The sequence below is a fragment of the Lindgomyces ingoldianus genome, assembly GCF_010093535.1.
Source record: "Lindgomyces ingoldianus strain ATCC 200398 unplaced genomic scaffold BDR25scaffold_5, whole genome shotgun sequence".
NCBI classification, from domain to species: Eukaryota; Fungi; Ascomycota; class Dothideomycetes; order Pleosporales; family Lindgomycetaceae; genus Lindgomyces; species Lindgomyces ingoldianus.
In genome coordinates this window covers 1,773,301-1,790,733 of record NW_022985166.1, presented here as the reverse complement: position 1 = coordinate 1,790,733, position 17,433 = coordinate 1,773,301, and the positions used below count along the sequence as shown (strand labels likewise).

The 17,433-nt window shown below is 50.7% G+C and overlaps 5 protein-coding genes across 5 annotated transcripts; 1 reads left to right on the top strand and 4 right to left on the bottom strand.

The window, feature by feature from the left end:
- Positions 1 to 1,825: 1,825 nt before the first annotated feature.
- BDR25DRAFT_382602 (NAD(P)-binding protein) lies at positions 1,826 to 2,993 on the bottom strand (the record flags this gene model as incomplete). The annotated part of the gene is made up of 3 exons (XM_033697785.1): positions 2,799 to 2,993; positions 2,495 to 2,746; positions 1,826 to 2,407 (listed from the first exon to the last, which is right to left on the bottom strand). The coding sequence occupies exons 1-3, from the start codon at positions 2,832 to 2,834 to the stop codon at positions 1,826 to 1,828; spliced, it is 870 nt and encodes a 289-aa protein (XP_033552401.1). The 5' UTR covers positions 2,835 to 2,993.
- A 458-nt stretch (positions 2,994 to 3,451) lies between these two features.
- On the bottom strand, positions 3,452 to 8,125 carry BDR25DRAFT_301182 (DNA-directed RNA polymerase III subunit RPC1). The gene has a single exon (XM_033689525.1). The coding sequence runs from the start codon at positions 7,985 to 7,987 to the stop codon at positions 3,569 to 3,571; it is 4,419 nt and encodes a 1,472-aa protein (XP_033552400.1). The 5' UTR covers positions 7,988 to 8,125; the 3' UTR covers positions 3,452 to 3,568.
- A 473-nt stretch (positions 8,126 to 8,598) lies between these two features.
- Positions 8,599 to 11,310, top strand: BDR25DRAFT_301181 (uncharacterized protein). Its single transcript, XM_033689524.1, has 3 exons — positions 8,599 to 8,893; positions 8,948 to 9,295; positions 9,389 to 11,310. Exons 1-3 carry the CDS (start codon positions 8,878 to 8,880, stop codon positions 11,029 to 11,031), a joined length of 2,007 nt encoding a protein of 668 aa, XP_033552399.1. The 5' UTR covers positions 8,599 to 8,877; the 3' UTR covers positions 11,032 to 11,310.
- BDR25DRAFT_350900 (uncharacterized protein) lies at positions 11,121 to 13,297 on the bottom strand (the record flags this gene model as incomplete). Its single annotated transcript, XM_033694778.1, has 11 exons — positions 11,121 to 11,279; positions 11,335 to 11,509; positions 11,546 to 11,562; positions 11,603 to 11,816; positions 11,846 to 11,929; positions 11,967 to 12,170; positions 12,247 to 12,294; positions 12,346 to 12,688; positions 12,732 to 12,862; positions 12,932 to 13,227; positions 13,286 to 13,297. 11 exons carry the CDS (start codon positions 13,295 to 13,297, stop codon positions 11,121 to 11,123), a joined length of 1,683 nt encoding a protein of 560 aa, XP_033552398.1.
- A 1,846-nt stretch (positions 13,298 to 15,143) lies between these two features.
- Positions 15,144 to 16,952, bottom strand: BDR25DRAFT_301180 (uncharacterized protein). The gene has a single exon (XM_033689523.1). It carries the CDS (start codon positions 16,717 to 16,719, stop codon positions 15,184 to 15,186), a length of 1,536 nt encoding a protein of 511 aa, XP_033552397.1. The 5' UTR covers positions 16,720 to 16,952; the 3' UTR covers positions 15,144 to 15,183.
- Positions 16,953 to 17,433: the final 481 nt, after the last annotated feature.

Genomic DNA, 17,433 nt, shown 5'->3' with positions numbered 1-17,433 from the left:
GGCTATTTGCGCAAAATCATTGAACATGGAGCACAATTCCTCGTGTAGCGCGTCAAGCTTGAAACCGTGATTTTCGCCATCGTAGGGCTAGCCGAGTTAGGGGTTGTCGGGCAGAGGGATGGTAAGGCCGAGGTGAAGTTTGCGGGGGCGGAAGGAGCCGGCGGGTGGAGGGATTTCACAACGTCGTGATTTTTACGGAGAAATGTGGAGGGTTGGGGGCTCGGAGAATATTCCTTGAGTAGTTCCGTGGTGGTGTTAGTGTTCTCGAGTGATGATGTTGTGGTCTTGTTGGTACGGATGTTGGTGCCGGGCTAACTGCATTAGTTCCGAAACTCTAAATACGGCTCATGAACCTCCTACTTCCGACCATTACGGCAATCCTTGTGTTCTTCCTGACACGGAAAGAGAATTATACGGAGCACCAGGGTGAGAGACATTTTTCGATTTTTCGATTACTGGGTCATAATTCTCGCCTTGAATACGAAATATGGATAAGTAGAGTCAAAATGAATTCAAGCTAACTCGTAGCCGAAGCATTTGCGAGTCAGGAACTAATTCTCGTGCATTGAAGAACTGTCAGCATCTTACTATGAATGGTATCGAAGTAATTCAGGCTTACCACCCCCAAACCCTGATGCTATCTCAGCGTCTTAGCTCCGATGCCAAACGTGAGATGATACTGTCCCATATCTTCAAAGCTTCAAGATTTTCTTGAACCACCCTCCATTATTCCTATCAATGTTGAGAAACTCAACCTTAACTATCTGTTCGCTATTTGAAAAAACCAAGTGCCGCAGAGAGCAAGTTCCACAATCCACCAATACCATCTCTATCCAAATCACGATATGAACCATGTTCGTATGCTCGGATAAGGAATCTGACTTTGCTTTGCAGTGACTTATCCCCCACAAAAGCCTAAGCACTTCGTCTCCAATATATGTTTTAGAATCCCTTCGAGAGAACGATTTTAGAAAGATGATCGCTCGAATTAGCGCCGTGGATGTACTGAACATTATTTCTTCTAAAGGTCTTGTGTACGCCTTATTGCGCGATGTTGATCCCAAAAACCACTTTACTTTGTATCGCACGTGACTTTTCACGTGACCTTGCGTCGAGGTTGAATTTGGGTCCTTGAGTAACCAATGTAGGACTAGCGCGATATTGTACGCCATCAGCTCTAATCGTACCATATTTTGGATGGCGTTGGATGTCGCTGGATGGCGAAGACTCACAAATGACTGATTGCACCTAGAGTAAGATTCTGGAGAGAGTGGGGATGCTACTCGAGAATCTTATGCTAACCCTAAAACGTTACTGAGAAAGGAGAGCAGCTGTGCAGCAGCCGACAAAGCTATCAATTGTCGATGAACTAGCTAATTCATAATCAAAGCACTATTGCAATGACTTCTTATATTTCTCCGGGATTGCCGTAAGAGTTTAAAGTGGTGAGACTGAAACTTAGTGCGAACACGATTAGTCTAGGAATCGACCTAATTAGGAGCAAGGAGACTGGAGAAATGATTAGGCGTGATGGTTGCAGTCCTCTCGGAAGTGAACAGCGAATTTCAGCATGGTGTCTAAAGAATTAGTGTAGATAAAATCTTTCAGAAGGGAAACAAACATAGGGTGGAATAATCTCAAGCAAGCCCCGCATTTCCACTCATCTTTTTCTTCCATTAATTTCTTGTTCTAACTCATGCGTCCTTCCTACTCATTTCCACCTTTCCATTCGCTTCATTAGCCCCTTCCATTTTGCTCTCCCCATTCACTTCGTCTTCCAACTCATTTCCTCCAGCTAACCCCCCAACAAAGACCCTCTCCCTACTTAAAGCCTTCCCGCACCCAACCCTAAACCCCCATCTACCCCAACAGCCACTCCTGTAACAAAACTCGCCCCTGGCCCGCAAAGAAACACCACTACGCTCGCAACCTCATCCGGTCCCGCCATACGTCCCCCTAGTGGCACGCCCTTCTCCACCATCTCGATCTTCTCTGGAGTCTCTGTAAGCGCATCCCGCATCATCGGCGTATCCACTGGACCCGGACATACAGCGTTGACACGGATACCGTCGCGTGCGTGGTCCAGGGCTGCGGATTTGGTCGCACCGATGACACCGTGTTTGGCGGTTGTGTAGGCGAGGGTGCCGAAGGTGGCGACGTGGGAGGCAATGGAGCCGATAGTTATGATTATGCCGCGGGGGAGGGGGCGGGGGGGATATTTTTGGAGTTGGAGTTGGAGGCGGGGGGTTGTGGAAGGGGGTAAAGGGAGAGGGAGGGGGGGTTGGGTCAACATGGCCCGTGTGACGGAGTGGATACAGTGGATTATTCCTTTGAGGTTAATATCCAGCATGCGGTTGGTTTCAGCCATGCTTGTCTGTGCGACCGGGACGAATGTGCTGTTACCAATCTACATCCCCATATCAGCGACCATCTCTTCATACTTTCCTGTCCCCCCACTTTCACCCCAAAACTTGATCAGTGAAATTCAACTCACCCCAGCAGCACAAACACAATAATCGACCCTCCCAAACACCTCAACTGTCTCATCTACCAAATGCTGCACACTCTTGTCGTCCGCAACATCTACTTTGATAGCTATGGCACGATAACCGTCTCTAGTTGCACATTCTTTACTTTCTTTTGCGGCAGCGACTGCGGCTTCGTAGTTTAGATCGGAGAAGACAACGGCAGTACAGCCAGCTTCGGCGAATTGAAGGGCGGTTTCTTTGCCAATCCCTGACGCGGCCTAGTTATGCTTAGATTAGCGGTTGTTGGATTTGTATATTTAGGAGACTTACGCCGGTGACTAGCGCAACACCAGTTAATGAGGGCATAATAGCCTTGCAAGCTTTCCTCCACTCCTGTTGATATTAATAAAGTGATGGAATTGATGTTTTGCACGGTTCCTCCAAGCTTGTTTAAATAAACTTCGAATGAACTTATATCATTCCACAACAATACCATTGTGGTCCGTGCCATGCTAGGTTCTCCAGTCGCTGCGCCGCGAAACCTTTTTTCGTGTCTCCATAGTTACGTATGTATTGTATTGTCTTGTGTTCCATCCTATGGACATTAGGGGCAGAAGGCGATAGTGGGTGGGGATTAGTTGTTGCGTTTTGCACACTGTGGGCAACGAAACTAGTTCCACCTCAGGAAGAACCAAGGGGCGCTCTGGCTAGATTAGCGGTCCATTTGGACGCAAGTTTCTACAGTACACATCGCACATGGCCTTAAAGAGAGATGAAATGAATTCGCGAATGACAGAAACTGGGTGATGGAAAGGAGATTGCGTGGAGTCCAATTCCCCGCACACGTGATCAGATGCTCTCATGCTAACCCTAAATAGATTTGGCATGTTCAATGGAGGTGCATATCTCTCTGTGTTGCTGTCAAAATGTAATGTCTTCGATTGAAGGGTATAAACTCCATTACCATGCATGTGAGTATCCATCAGCGCTATGCCCACCATGCTCCAAAAAAGCCGACGTTTCCCAAACAAATCCACCACTCAAGCACTTTAACCATTCACAACCATCACCAGAACCCCTTAAACCCAAAATACCCGCATCTATAGAGCATCCCAGCCCTCCTCAAACATAGTATTCTTCCGCCAAAAAGCTTGTGGATACTTCTCCCACCCTAAATCCGCGAAAACGCCAACCGCACCAGTTCCCACGCCCATAACCTGCCCCATGATAATGCACTCGCTAACCCCTGTCACGTCATCCTTCTTGCCCTTTGCTGCCGCTTCGAAAAGGTGGTCGGGAGTCTTTTCGAAGCTAGCGTTTTGTAACACTGAATCTCGCATCTTGGTCATGCCAAAACGAGTGATACCAAGCACGTCGCCTTTGAATGTCATGACGTCGGCGAGAAGCTGCATGTGGCGGGGATCAATGTCCATTTGGCCCATGACGGAACCGATTTCTGAGATAATGGTGCTGCGAGCGGCTTCGATGCCAAGGATGGAGTTCACTTCCATCACAGAGTTGGATGATGATCGGTAGGGCTCTATACCTGGGGTGGTCATGCAGTTTTTGAGGCCGTAGCCTTCGACGAGAAGTTGGATTTCGTAATCACCTTTGGCGTTGGGAGTAGTATTTTTCTTGATGATGGCGCGTTGACAGTCCAGGAAGCCTTTGACAACGACATCGGGGATGAGCGCTTTCACTTGGTGCACCCGCTCGAAATAGCCCTTCTGGTTTTTCTGGGCCTTTGCAGAGGATCGTTTCTTGGTGTTCGAGAGATCTGGAACTGACACCCGCATTACACTGCCTATCATTTTGATGAACGGCTTGTACTTCCCCCATTTTAATGGCTTGAATTGTTCAATAGCGGTGGCGATTTCTTCGGTCGTGATATCGATGAACAACTTGTTAACAGTGTCCCAGTCGATGCGCATCTGAACGTATGCACCTTCTGGGTGCCACACATCTTCTACATACGAAATTATATCGCGAAGAAAAGTCTTCTCAACGCGTGCTTTAACAATACGGGCCGCTTCGTCGGACACGTTATTAGAGAGCTCGCATAAGATGACAGGGGTAGAGATGTTGGTCGAAGCGTTGATAATTTCCTTAATACGTGGGACACCTTGGGTAATGGACATACCTGCGACACCAGCAAAATGGAAGGTCTTGAGCGTCATTTGCGTTCCGGGCTCACCAATCGACTGTGCACCAACAGCACCAACAGCGCTACCAGGTTCGACTTTTGATCGCCAATACTTGGTTAGACAGAGTGAGATAAAGGTTTCCAGAGCGGGCTTAGAGATCTTGGCGATGCCGTCTGCAAGTGGGGAGAATTTTTCAGCTTGCTTAGCAGGGATTTGTTTCTTCATAGTGGTAGGATTAACAATTCCTAGATAGACGAGAGTCGACTCGAGCTTCCTTGCTTTCTTGAAGATGAAGTCCTGGACGGTGTCAAGGAAGTCGCGTATAGATTCATACTGGTCGATGCCCTCAATACTTTTGTCGTTGTAATCGAGCTTGGTGACTCCATCCAGCTTGTACCGAGCGTACTTAGTGCGTTTCGTGTCAAGTGCCGTCTTAGTGTGACTCCGCACTTCTTCGGGTTCCATGCTAGGATCATTATTGTTCCATGTTGATGTGACAGCGTGTGCAAATGTTCGATCGAAATTCACCGGCTTCGCCTTGCCTTCCATGTCAACAGGGTCCAGATTGTCATCTCCGTATTGAAACTGCACTACACCTTGCCCAGCGGTTCGGACAGTCTCATCGTACTGCGATGATAGATCTTCCAGTGACTTCATCAAACGTCTGCTCATATATCCAGTCTCGGCGGTCTTGACGGCGGTATCAACCAGACCTTCACGGCCACTCATAGCGTGGAATATGAATTCGGACGGCGTCAAGCCAGAATAGAAACTGTTGCTTACGAACCCTTTTGAGGCGGGTTGTCGGGCGGCTTTCGGGAAATGAGGCAGTGTCCGATCCTGGAAACCGTCTGCGACACGGGCGCCACCAATCATCTGCTGTCCGACGGATGCAACCATTTGAGAGACGTTGATATTAGATCCTTTTGACCCACACTTCGCCATTATTAGAGGCGCATTCCATTTGCTGAGTTCCTCGAAACAAATATCACCCGCAGCTTGACGGACTCCAGACAGGATACCACCAATCTTGTTCTCCATTGTTTGTTCCTCGTCGCATCCAGCGTCGCGCTGCAATTTGTTCTCCTTGAAATCTTTAATAAGCTTGTCGCATTTTGCATAGGCCTCCTCGATCAGAGCCTGTTTCTTGCGAACGAGTACGTCGCCGGGCGTTACGTCGCTAATGCCAATGGAGAAGCCGTTGTTGGTGAGCCAGCGCGCCGAGAGTTTAGCTAGCCTATTCATACCCTGGACGGCATGGTCTGGCCCAAAATCACGCATCATGACATAGAAAACAGAATCCTTTTTACCATCACCAACGGTAGCCTTGTCCATGACACCACACATAACTTCTGAGTTCCGAATGACCAGATAGGAATCATTTTCATCCAGGTCAGGGGCCTGGCCAGCTGTGGGCTTGAACTGTTTTCCGGCTGCCTCTAGATTAACCAATACTTTGGACTTCATGTTTGGTCTCATGAGCACATTGAAGACTTGCTTCCCTGTCCAAAGTCGTTCGGGCTTGACCACGGCAGGCGGGGGCAGATCGATATTCAAGCGGTCGCCGGTGTCAGGATCGACGACCGAATCGCCGTTGAACATATAAGAGCAGATTTGGCAGAAGGTCCTTCGATCGTAAAAGTTGTTTTTGCTGCTCAGGAGATATGCCGCTGTGATGAAGTCTTGGATAGCAGCGATAATTGGTGTCCCGTTCTTTGGCGTTGCCAAATTGTACTTAACACCCATTAGCTCGATGGCTTCTGTTCGAGCTTCCTCGGTCTGAGGCACATGCAAGTTCATTTCGTCTCCATCGAAATCAGCGTTGTACGGGTTGCAGACGCATTCGTTGAGTCGGAATGTTCTCCAGGGCCGGATCTTAGCTCGGTGGGCTAAGATACTCAGTTTGTGAAGAGAAGGCTGCCGGTTGAACAGCACGATATCTCCGTCCTCAAGGTGTCGCTCAACTATGTCCCCATCTACAAGGTTCTGCGCTCGTCTGTCAAGTCCCGATTGGCCCTCTTGCCCTTTGCTCGACAGAAAAATTAGACTGACGAGTTTGCCATCTCTCGTTCTGACGTAGTTCGCTCCGGGATGGCGGAGAGCACCTCGTCGCACTAATTTCCTCAGTTTTTCAATGTTTCGCGAATTAACTTTTTCGGGATATGTTAGGTTCTTTGCCACCCGCTCCGGCACCGCGACTTCGTCGATTCCTAGATTAGGGTCCGGCCCAATAACGGTGCGGCCAGAGAAGTCAACCCGTTTCCCAGAGAGATTCTGCCGGAAGCGGCCACCTTTGCCCTTGAGCCTCTGGCAAAAGCCGCGCATATGTTTGGTGAGGCCTTGTTGTGACAAACCAGGTGCATCACTATTGATGTACATGGCAATTTGAAGCTGCATAAAATCCCACTGCTCCATGATTGTCTGGAGGGGGTACCCACGCTGGAGGCCTGCCCGGATGATGCTGCTGACGTGGGCAATGTCGCCGATCTTATTGGTAAGGTCATCCTCCGTGGTTCCGCTGTCCTGCTTTACAGTAGGTCGAAGAGCGACTGGTGGCACGGGGACGTATTCCCATATCAACATTTCCGGTCGGCCATCTTCGGGAACCATGCCAAGGAGCTCACAGTCAGGAGGTGATATTTTCTTAAAGAGATTAAGGACCCGAAGCGGATGCATGTCGTCGGCAGCCTTCTTCAGGTGCCTTTCCATGTCAGGGTGCGTAGCCTTGACCGTTTCGAAAGATTCGTCGAACTCCTCTTTGCCCGGCGGCGGCTTCTTAGACTTAGCCGTGGATCTGTTGTAGGCATCGTACCTGTTATGGACGATCTTAAGCGGGTGACCCGGCACCTTGCGAATGGTACCGTTGACAGCGCCACAGTGGGGACATAGCTTCTTCTTCCTGCACTCCTCAGTGACTTTTTTGGAGATGTTGAGCCGCTGCAGGTTGTCCATGCCCGGGCGGCGCAGGCTGCGCAGGTATTTCCGTCTGTCCTCCTCCTCCAGCATGACGCGGGCGCAGTCCTTGCATATGCAGTGTAGCACTTCGATTATCATTCTGAGGAAGCCAACATGGAAAGCGGGGAGGGCAAGCTTGATGTGACCAAAGTGGCCGTTGCAGGTCTGGAGATCCGACTGGCACGTCTTGCACGTTTGACTGCCGCCTTTTGATATGCCCATCAGCTCGTCCATAGGGCCGTTAGCCGTGAGGATGCGGTTCGCTCCAGAGGAGCCAAGTTCATAGACATTACGGTCAGAGACTTCGAGGACAGCCTGCTTGACGAGTTCTTGATGAGAGAAGATTCCGAACTGAACGTGTTTGATGCGCTTGGGCACCGTGTCTACGACCTGGGCCTTGACATCAGCCCCGGCAACCATGGTGGTCCGTTGGTTGACTGCCCGGGATGGCAGGGAGACGTTGCGACAAAAGGAGGCCACGATGAGTGGAGAAGTGCTATGGGCGGCAGTCGCAGGGGGAGGGCGAAGAGAGGGCGTTGCCGTTTTGGTGAGTCATGGCCAGACAGGAAGGTGCAATTACCAGGTGAAGCAGCCGCGATGCAAAAGTTCAGCAGCTTCGACTTGTAGCGCGGTGGGGTCCCACGCCAAGTCACTAAGACGTATTCAGATGCGGGGCTTACAGGACCAAAAGCTCGTCCGTCCATTGGTGAATTTTGTAATATTGGTTTCCATTCACAAATTCAGTCTACCAATGTTCCGTCCGAGGCCTATGATGGGGCGTTTTGCAGGCAGAAACGCCGCCACGGTGCAAAGAGGGCAGTCGTGCGTCACTGCGTGGCCCGTCTCCCGTTTAAATAGTGACGAGAGACGTAAATCTGGTGCAAGAAGTCTGCTGAGTAACGAGTCTTGAAGCATTCCATTACGGGGACAGTGCAGAACCGCCCGCGACAGGGCCGCTCCGATAACTGCGCGATAAAGGAAAGCACGGACGCTCAAGGCAGCTGCCACCGTGATCACCTCTCCCTGCCCCGCCCGTAGCCTCCTCTGCCAGCTACTGCACACCCTCTTCAGCCTGCTGCTCCTGCTCTGGCTGCCTTCCTCTCGCTCTTTATACATACCAGCCCTCTCCCCTTCGTGCCTTCCCCGCGCACAATAACCCTCTTTTCTCCTCGACTGCTCCTACCACAGCTCCGAAGGTCCGGCCCCGCCAGCTGTTCCAGAAGCGGTTTCACCTCGCTGACCACGTAACTGTGACGGCTGCACTCGACTGCCCGCTACACCCAGCCCTAGAGGCATCTTTGTCCTCGACCATGGCTGCTACCGATCGTGAGTTCATCACTGCGGACGGTGACACCCCAGTGCCGCTAACTGAAGACACAGCTGTCGTTGAGGTGATACTCCGGTCCGTGGACGGCTGTGACGAGTTCCCCGAACGGAAGCTCTTGTTGAGCCCAACCACGAGGGTCCCGATCGGACGCTGCTCCAAATCCGCACACAAGCAACTCTTCGCTGCCGCTGACAATCTCTACATCGACAGCCCCGTCATCTCCCGGGACCACGCTGTCCTCACGGCGAACACGGCTCTGGGCATTCCGTCCGTCTACATCAAGGACAACGGCTCGATGCACGGTACAGTGGTCAACGGCGACCTTTTGCCCGGCGAAAAAGAACATAAGCTGAACAACGGGGACACGCTTCGGTTCGGCCAGGACGTCACCCGCGAGTCTGGTATGTCGCACCCTGCTCCTTTGTCCCGAGGCAAGCCAGCCTCGCACTCTACGCTCTTCATGGCTCTCGAGGCTGACACCGCCACGGGCGCAGATGCATTCCACGCCAAAAAGTACACGTTCGAATCCCGCTTAGCCCCCGTCAAATCCGATCGCCCCTACTCGGTCGGATTCAGCGTCCCCGAGACCACTTCGTCAGACGAAGAAGAAGAGGAAGAAGAAGAAGAAGAAGAAGAAGAAGACATGGATGATGGAGCCAGCAGTATCATGTCCCTTCCACGTCCTCGGTACGGAAGTCAGTCGAATCCTGTCAATGTTGATGACTTCGAAGACATTCCAACTGACTTCATCGACTTTGAAGAGGACGATGAGGATTTAGCTCCTTCACAAACCCCCGCCAGCAAGTCCCACAATGACGCCACCATGGAGAAGCCAAAAGAAGGCGCCCAATCTCCGCTAGTCTATGCCAGTTTCGTGCCCATGACTGCTCCCCATGAGTCACACCAGTCCGGCCCAACCCCCACCTTAACCAGACGAACTTCGCTTGATGGGCATAGCTCCGACGACGAAGGAGATCTCATAGTTGAGCTTGGGGGGACTGCAACGCCGATCCATTCTAGTGAAGCCGATGATTCTGAAGACCACTTAAGTGAGGATGGGTCAGATTTAGCATCTGATGATGGTTCCGAGCACTCCGTTAATAGCGTCAAAGAGGACCTGGATACAATCCAGCGACTCAAGATGAGAGCCATGCTTAACCATGAGCAGGAGAAACCCATCCCCATGGACCAATCTTCACAAACCATGCGTAGTACATCCTCCCAGGCCTCTCCAGCAGTCAATGTTCCCGCGCGCTATTCCAGCCCTCCATTTTCATTTGGCATGAAAGCGTTCCCGAAGGCGGCCGAGGCAGAAAAAGCGAAAACTGTGGGAACAGAAGGCGTCACCATGTTTGATGTGTTCAACAACGGACCATTCTCCGATACTACGAGCCCAGCGCCGCCAGTCCCACCCCGCCCATCTGCCCCGGGGCCAATAATGTGGTCAGTTCCGGCTTCTGACTTCGGACCGCTCAGTAATCATGCCCCTTGGTTCGAAGAATCGCCCACCCTTCAAGGCGCATATACGCTACCAAACCCCCCTGAAGGCTTCCCCACGTTTGGTCGCGTAGATGGCTTCTCAAACGCGAATTATTTCAGCCCTCATAGGCCATTTGCGCCGCAAATGACCTCGACATTCTCGGAAAGCAAAATCTTGAATCTTTCCAAGTCGGGTGATGTACAGATAGTCCGACCCCAGACTCCAGATCCACCGAAGACGGCGGCTGTTCCAACTCCGCCTAAAGCTACCAATGATGAGCAAAGCCCTACTTCTCCCCCTCCAGCGCGCAGGGGTTTCTCCATACCAGAAATTGTCGAGGACAATCCTGAAGACCGTCTTGAGCAACCACCGACGCCGACTTCGCTGACGAGCCACAAACGTAAAGCGGATGAGCTAGACGCCGAAGAGCTGGCGACCGAGGCACTTTCCCAAGACCTAGCTGCAACTCTGTCCGAAGCTTTGGTTACCCCCGGGGCTGCTGCTGTCGCTGAAGCTACTCCGCCAGCGACTGAGCGCCCCAAGAAGAGGATGAGGACTGCCCTTGCTCATGTAGGCTATTTGGCGACAGGTATTGCTATTGGTGCCCTCGGTGCCTTCGGGGCGTTGCTTGCCGTACCTGACAGCTACCTTCAATAAATTTGTGGAAAGAGCTTCGATGACCAAACAGTAAGGTAACATGCAATTTTGGCGTTCGGGGCATGGGACAAGGCCACGCTCACGGGGATCTAGGGTGAATGCAATAAGCGGGTCACGGGGCGTTCGAGGACAATGAACAATGCTGCCCGAAGGCACCCTCGGTGAGAACGGAGCTGATATGGGGTTACTTTTGTTTCTTTTTCCGGCGTTGATGGCTGTTGACGCCTGTACATGCATCTCATGACCACCTTGGGACATTTGCCTTTTATAATAAAGCTTGCTTATTAAGTTTCATCTTTCAACGTGTCTGCTTGGTGCTGCATCTTTTGTCACGTGTACCGTCGCCGTTACGCAAATAAAAGCGGGATCCATGATCGACTTGTGCGGAATGACATCACTCTCAAGATGGGAAAGACCACGAATATAGCGTTTCTCACTCCGCTGTCCTTTCACTCCCACCTTTCTTCCCACGCCACCTCTTCAATCTATCCGTCCTGCTATATTGTTTCGCTACACAATGTCTATTTCATCCTAGTCCATTTGCAATTGCGACTTGGCGCATACACGACACAGTCCTCTTGGAATTGACTGGGGTTTCTCGTCGCAATAGTGGATATTGTAGTCGCCATCCGGTCCTCGTCCAATCTCTGTCCAACTGATTTCCAGAATTAGCATTCAAGCTCGAGGTCCGTCGTACAGGAGCGGCCTGTCCGTAGCCATTATGCGAAAAGGATGTGGTGAAAGAACGCAGCTGCCAAATTAGCGCATGACCACGATGAAGAGTTCTCAGTGTGAGTGGGCGGGGAAGTGGTACATCCAATGTCTAGGTGGCATGGCAAGGCTGTAGAGGAAAAGGTCAGGGACGACCAAGGAGGCGTGCCCAGATTGGGAGGGAGGACTAGTAAAAGAGGTATGACCCTCGGAATAGGACTAACAGGACCACAGTCTTTGGATTCCAGCTATGGTACCATGCAGAAGCAAAGTCGGATGGAACCCCAAATGAAGTATAGGACAGTGGGAACATAGATCTGTGAACACGAAAACAGGCACTGCCCTTCAGAATTCGGCTATTATATCCTCTGAATTTGGGACTCAGAAGGTCGGGAATACCTGGTAGGATTGTATTACAGCCACGCAACCTCGTTAACCGCATGGAATGGTCCTTAGCTGTAGAAGCTTACTTTACGATTCTAGATACCCATAAAAAGAAGACACTGCTTCGAAGTCACCTCAAGGTCACGCAACCATGCACCGAAAAAGCCACTCGCGTTCGTTGTGCGGGTCCACCGTGTACTACCTGGCGGCACACGCGACTAGAGAATTCCACTGAGTCCAGTCGTAATGGTGCCCGAAAGCCAGTTGTCTCTACGCCATATTGACCTACCACCAGCACCACAACGTGAAATGGTGGTGACTATCCCAATAGCGTTGCTCCATGCCTTTCGAGGAGATGAGAGTTTCTCCTGGTGCTCGGTGTTGGCAGTGGGACGAAGTGAGATGCGCGAGCGTAACCTAGGCCGTGCAGTGCCTTTCGCCCGCGGATAGCTTCTACTCTCATATTTGCACGGCGATTCTATGAAGAGAAACGGGTTCGTACGCATTACTCGAATGTCCATAAGACTTGTGGGGGTCTCTATTGTTACAAAATTGCTCGTGGCTCAAAAAAGGAGCACGACCACGAAACATGATCACTCAGCTACCCGTCTCCTTGCCAAGGCAAAACCATACACGTGGAACTGCATTGGAAACAGCCCAATCCAAAGACCACCGATCAGCATTTCGATAAGCGGCTATCCCAGCAAGGATGCTCCCCACCTGTTTCAGACGTTGACTGCACGAGAGCGGAAGAGCGATATGCAGGTTACAACGCATGCAGTGGCATCTGTTCGCCCTGTATCACAGAACGGGCTGGGAGGTATGCAAATATCGATCTGATAGCACCTCTATCAAGGACTTCGCCGCAAAGTGAGTGATTTCAATTATCTTCGTGAGGCCTTTACAATTATTGCGCGACACGGCTGTGCCGAAACACACCCATACCACGCTGTAAATGGTCAGTGTCCGCATGACCATCGCGAACACCTTCCGATGAGAGCAGCTTCCGTTCCTGAGTGAGCTGAGCAAAGGCTTCGTGGAATTCTCGTGAAATGGTGGGACAGTGAAAGAGCTAGGTATCGCCGTTACGTGGTGGGTAAGCTCTTGCGTCGATCGTCGGCAATCCCTTTCAATGTTTAAAAGCCCTCCTCCAGAGCACATTTGGAGCCATTTCTCAATAATTATAATTTGTTACTTGATCCTCCTCAATCTAAATTCGACAATCCTAATCGCCTTTTCCGGTGTTACACACGACGATCATCCAATCACTCCTCGTTCGTCCAAAATCTCAACAATGGCCGTCACAGACATCCAGCATTGTGGTTCCTGTGTGAACGGGTTTCAGATTGGCAATTGCCCTGACTGCGCCGGGGCTCCGTTAGAGTGAGTACACTTGTTTAGATTAGTCTTGTGTTGCTCAAATTTCTGCCCAAATTTCTCTCGAATTACTGAATCTCCACACCTACATCAAACCGCTCGGTTTCAAAGCAGGCTTATCACTGAGGTTTCTCGTTCTCCTGCTATTCAAATGTCATACTCGCCCCTTCTCACACAATATTTACGCATCGAGCGCGGGCGAGGGACATGTTGATAATTTCTTCCCAGGTATCGTGGCCGTAATTGCCTCACTTGCAACGACTCGGGTTACGTTCAAAAGCCCTGCTCCTGCCATCCGAACTATCACCAGTACCAGCTGGCAGTGAAGAAGGCCGCAGCATCTACCACTTCGCCTGACAAGCGCTAAATGCACCAACGCACACATCTACCGAATATCAGAGATTCTGTGTTTCATGGAAATATTCGCTGTAGCGGCGGGTGAAAGGAGACGACTACGACGCAAGATCGGAGTGAATGATCTCCCCACTTCTTTACGCTCTTTAGTGGACTGAATACTCAGCGCATCTATTCATGGCTTCTTCCCGAGCTCGATATCTTTAAATCAATATTTGCTACCTATTTGTACCCTTGGAGAAGATGAAGAGGAAGCGGTGTGGACGACTAAATTTCACGACGCTCCTCAACAGAACCGACTTGGCAATATTTTTAAATTGATATTGGGTATCGGATACCCTGTGGATGATATTACTTGTGAGTCTTTGGAAATAGTGTTATAGAATAGCAAATGGGACCACTTTCTCTTCCAAGGAGTTCCTTAGGTTAAAGGCATGTGACTTTGACCGTTTTTTCTTTTTTCGACACTATCATGAAACCTTGGGGCTCACAACTGTTACGTATGGCCTCTGAATGAATTGGAGCATCTTCTTGAGCCCTTGCCAATCTTTAGCTACGGTCCTGAATATAATGGCATGTGAACCTGCAGTCAGAATTCTGCATCCCATCTCGTGCAACCAAACAGACGATTTGGCAAGCGTGCATGAAGATTGCTTCACCGGTCCCGTTCCACAAACTACTGGCATGTGCCGAATATAATATCTGCATCCCTGATTCCCCCATTTACCTACAAGCTAGAAAGTAGACACATATCCAAGAACTCCCCAATGAATTCATTTTCAGACTACAACACACCAAGCCTCTAGCTCCCGGCTTCAGCTTTAGTTTTGAAATCCCGACACTAAGTCCAACGCAGAGCGTCTGTAGGGCGTAGACAAGCGGTGTTGCTTGCGCCACGCCCGACTGTACTACTTGGCCCAGGAGTGGTGTACGACAGAACCGTCGTGTGGGAAGCTGCAGCTGCAGCTGTAGCTTCATGAGTGCAAGGGAATCGAAACATCCCTACGTTACCGAGGACATGTCGCAGGCTTGGGGTTTGTGCGCCTGTCTTAAATGTGTAGCGAAACTTCTTTTTGGGGTAGGCTTCGCGGAGGAGATGAAAGGGAGGGGGGTCAGTGTGACGTATGGAAGGAAGTGGGTTGGTATGAAGGCCCGGGTGTATTATTTTGCGGTTTGGGTAGTGCTTGGATTGAGTCGGGTTTGAGGGGAGGGACTTTGGAATAGATCGATTTGGGTTTTTGCGAGGCGCGCTGGAGACTTGAATGCATAATTTATATGCATAAGATGTGGTGTTGTGCTTATGCAACACCGGTACAAGGGTACGAGCTAGTCTATGGTAATTGGATCATGCTTCCCACCTCCTCCTCCACCACTTACACCACTACTGCTCCTACCCCCATCTCCTTTTCTCACTTCCATCATCGCCCTACACCACCCCCCCAAAGCCCGAAACATATGTACATCTCCTCTATCCTCCGCCTCGCAATACTCTACCATACTCTCATACCATTTATCAACCCCAGTCCCAGTCACTCTTCTCACTTTCTCAAGATCCACGGGACAGAGGTATGGTGCTTGTCTAGGGTCTTCACGGATGGAGGCGGAGGCATTCATATTGCAGGCGTAATAGACGCAATGGTCGAATCCGAAGCAATGACCTAGTTCGTGGGACGCAGTGCGGCAGACGCGGGAGAGCCAGAGGTTTGTTATGGAGGTTGGAGAGGAGGCTGCAGAGATTGGTGGGAGAGAGATGTGCGTTTGCACTGCGGCATTTAGGGGTCTTTCGTGTAGAGTGGGGAGGTTTTCACAAGTCGTGGTATCCGAGTTATGGGGTATGTGTTTGACCTGTGTCCTCGCCTTCTTCTGCTTCTTCACCGGCCGCACTTCCTCGCCGCCCTCATCCTCACAGCAGCCATTCACGTAGCTGAGACAGTGGCTTGCAGGCCAAGCATGTTCCCTCTCGACTTGCATCACTCCATCCAGGTCTGGATTATACCGTGCCATGCTAACAACACACACTCTACTCCCTCCAATCGCCATCCCACAAACAAACTCATCATCTGCGCTCTGGTATAGATCCTGACTTACTAACATCAATACCGCGTAAGCATCCGGGGGCACCATTTCGATTGCTGCGTCAAGCAGGTCGTCAAGATTAAGCTGGTGGATGGAGTTTTTGGAGCGGGTGCGGATTCTTGTTAAGGAGGATTTGTGGCGGAGAGCGATAGCCGAACCGTCGCATTTTCCTCGTCTCCTAGGGCGCTTTTGAGATGAGTTTGAGCTGGAGCCAGAGTTCCAGGTTGTGAATTCTGCATCTTCTTGTGGAAACAATTTCACCGGTAACCCGTGGTAAAACGCTTGCAGATATTGAACAACATCCTCCGCCCCTGGCTCTTTCACATCTCGAAGTTTCTTTCCCTTCCCCTCCGCCTGCCCAGTCAGTTGTTCGACCAGACTCTCCATCCCTATCCTCATCCCTATCTCCCCAAGCCCCTCCTCTATCCTCGGCGGCGAAATGACATACAACGTCCTTCTCTTATCCGTAACTTCATTTCGCCATTTCCCTCGCATCCAGGATGTAAGGCTTTGTGGCGGATATGTAGGATCGTCTGCGAGATCATCATCTGGTAGGATTAAGGGCGCTGGAAAACATTGGATCCCGGGATAATCATTGAGGCCTTTGAGATGGGGGTCTGAGTTAGAGCCTGGGGTCGATAGCGCGCTAGAGCGTTGACGCGGTGTCGGGCCTTTGTAATTGATTGTTGTGGCGTGAGGAGAGGGGTGGAGGGTTAGGATTGTGTGGGGGCAGGTGGAGACGGGTTGGTGGTGGAATTTGGAGGGATGTTTGCGTTTGGGTGGCATTGCAGGAATGACAGATGTACTAGCGAAGAACTTTTATTCAAGGACATGAGAAATATTAATGTAGGCGTTTCTTAGATTTTCAGGTTCAGGTTCAAAAGCAATAACTGTGTTGCCTGGATGCACAGGACCATTCGCGCACAGCCTTGTTGTGGCTGGTTGAAATTGTGGCACCGCCTCATCTCTTCCACAGGTTCCAATCCTGTTGACTTACCCCACCCTTGTAGATGTTGAAAACAAAGCGAATAAGGAGTGTTCGTGTTGAGTCCCAAATCTCGGTTGGAGGTGAACACGAGTCGTGAGTGTGCCAGACGAGCGCTAACGGCGTTAAGTTTAGCGCAAAATGTTCAGTGGAAAGCCGAGACCTTTCACAACACTTCAACCTCAGACTCGGAGGAAGTGCGTGAATGATTCTCATCGCCACAGATGCTCTGCATTATCCGCACAGAATCTCGGACGTCCTCGAAATTCTGTCGGACGGTTTCGCGTCAATCATTCCCTCCGCCGACCGTTGTGCGGAGAGCCCGAGTCCGGGGTTTTTTTTAAGAGGACGCGTGGAGTAATGCGCTGGCCGACTCATTGAGCAGCAGCATGTCCACAATTTAAATTATATCTGACCACATCCTGCCACACACGTCTCTGACATGAATGTGTTCAAAAATCGTCACCATTGAAGTTATTAGGAAGAGAAAGAGCAAGTTAAATGGTCCTAAGGTA

What these genes read in the sequence shown, in the direction of transcription:
- BDR25DRAFT_301182 (XM_033689525.1), bottom strand. Translation starts at nt 7,987, where the DNA reads ATGGTTGCCGGGGCTGATGTCAAGGCCCAGGTCGTAGACACGGTGCCC.
- BDR25DRAFT_301181 (XM_033689524.1), top strand. An exon ending in GGACGTCACCCGCGAGTCTG is followed by an intron (nt 9,296 to 9,388) that starts GTATGTCGCACC and finishes CCACGGGCGCAG; the next exon opens with ATGCATTCCACGCCAAAAAG.
- BDR25DRAFT_301180 (XM_033689523.1), bottom strand. Translation starts at nt 16,719, where the DNA reads ATGCCACCCAAACGCAAACATCCCTCCAAATTCCACCACCAACCCGTC.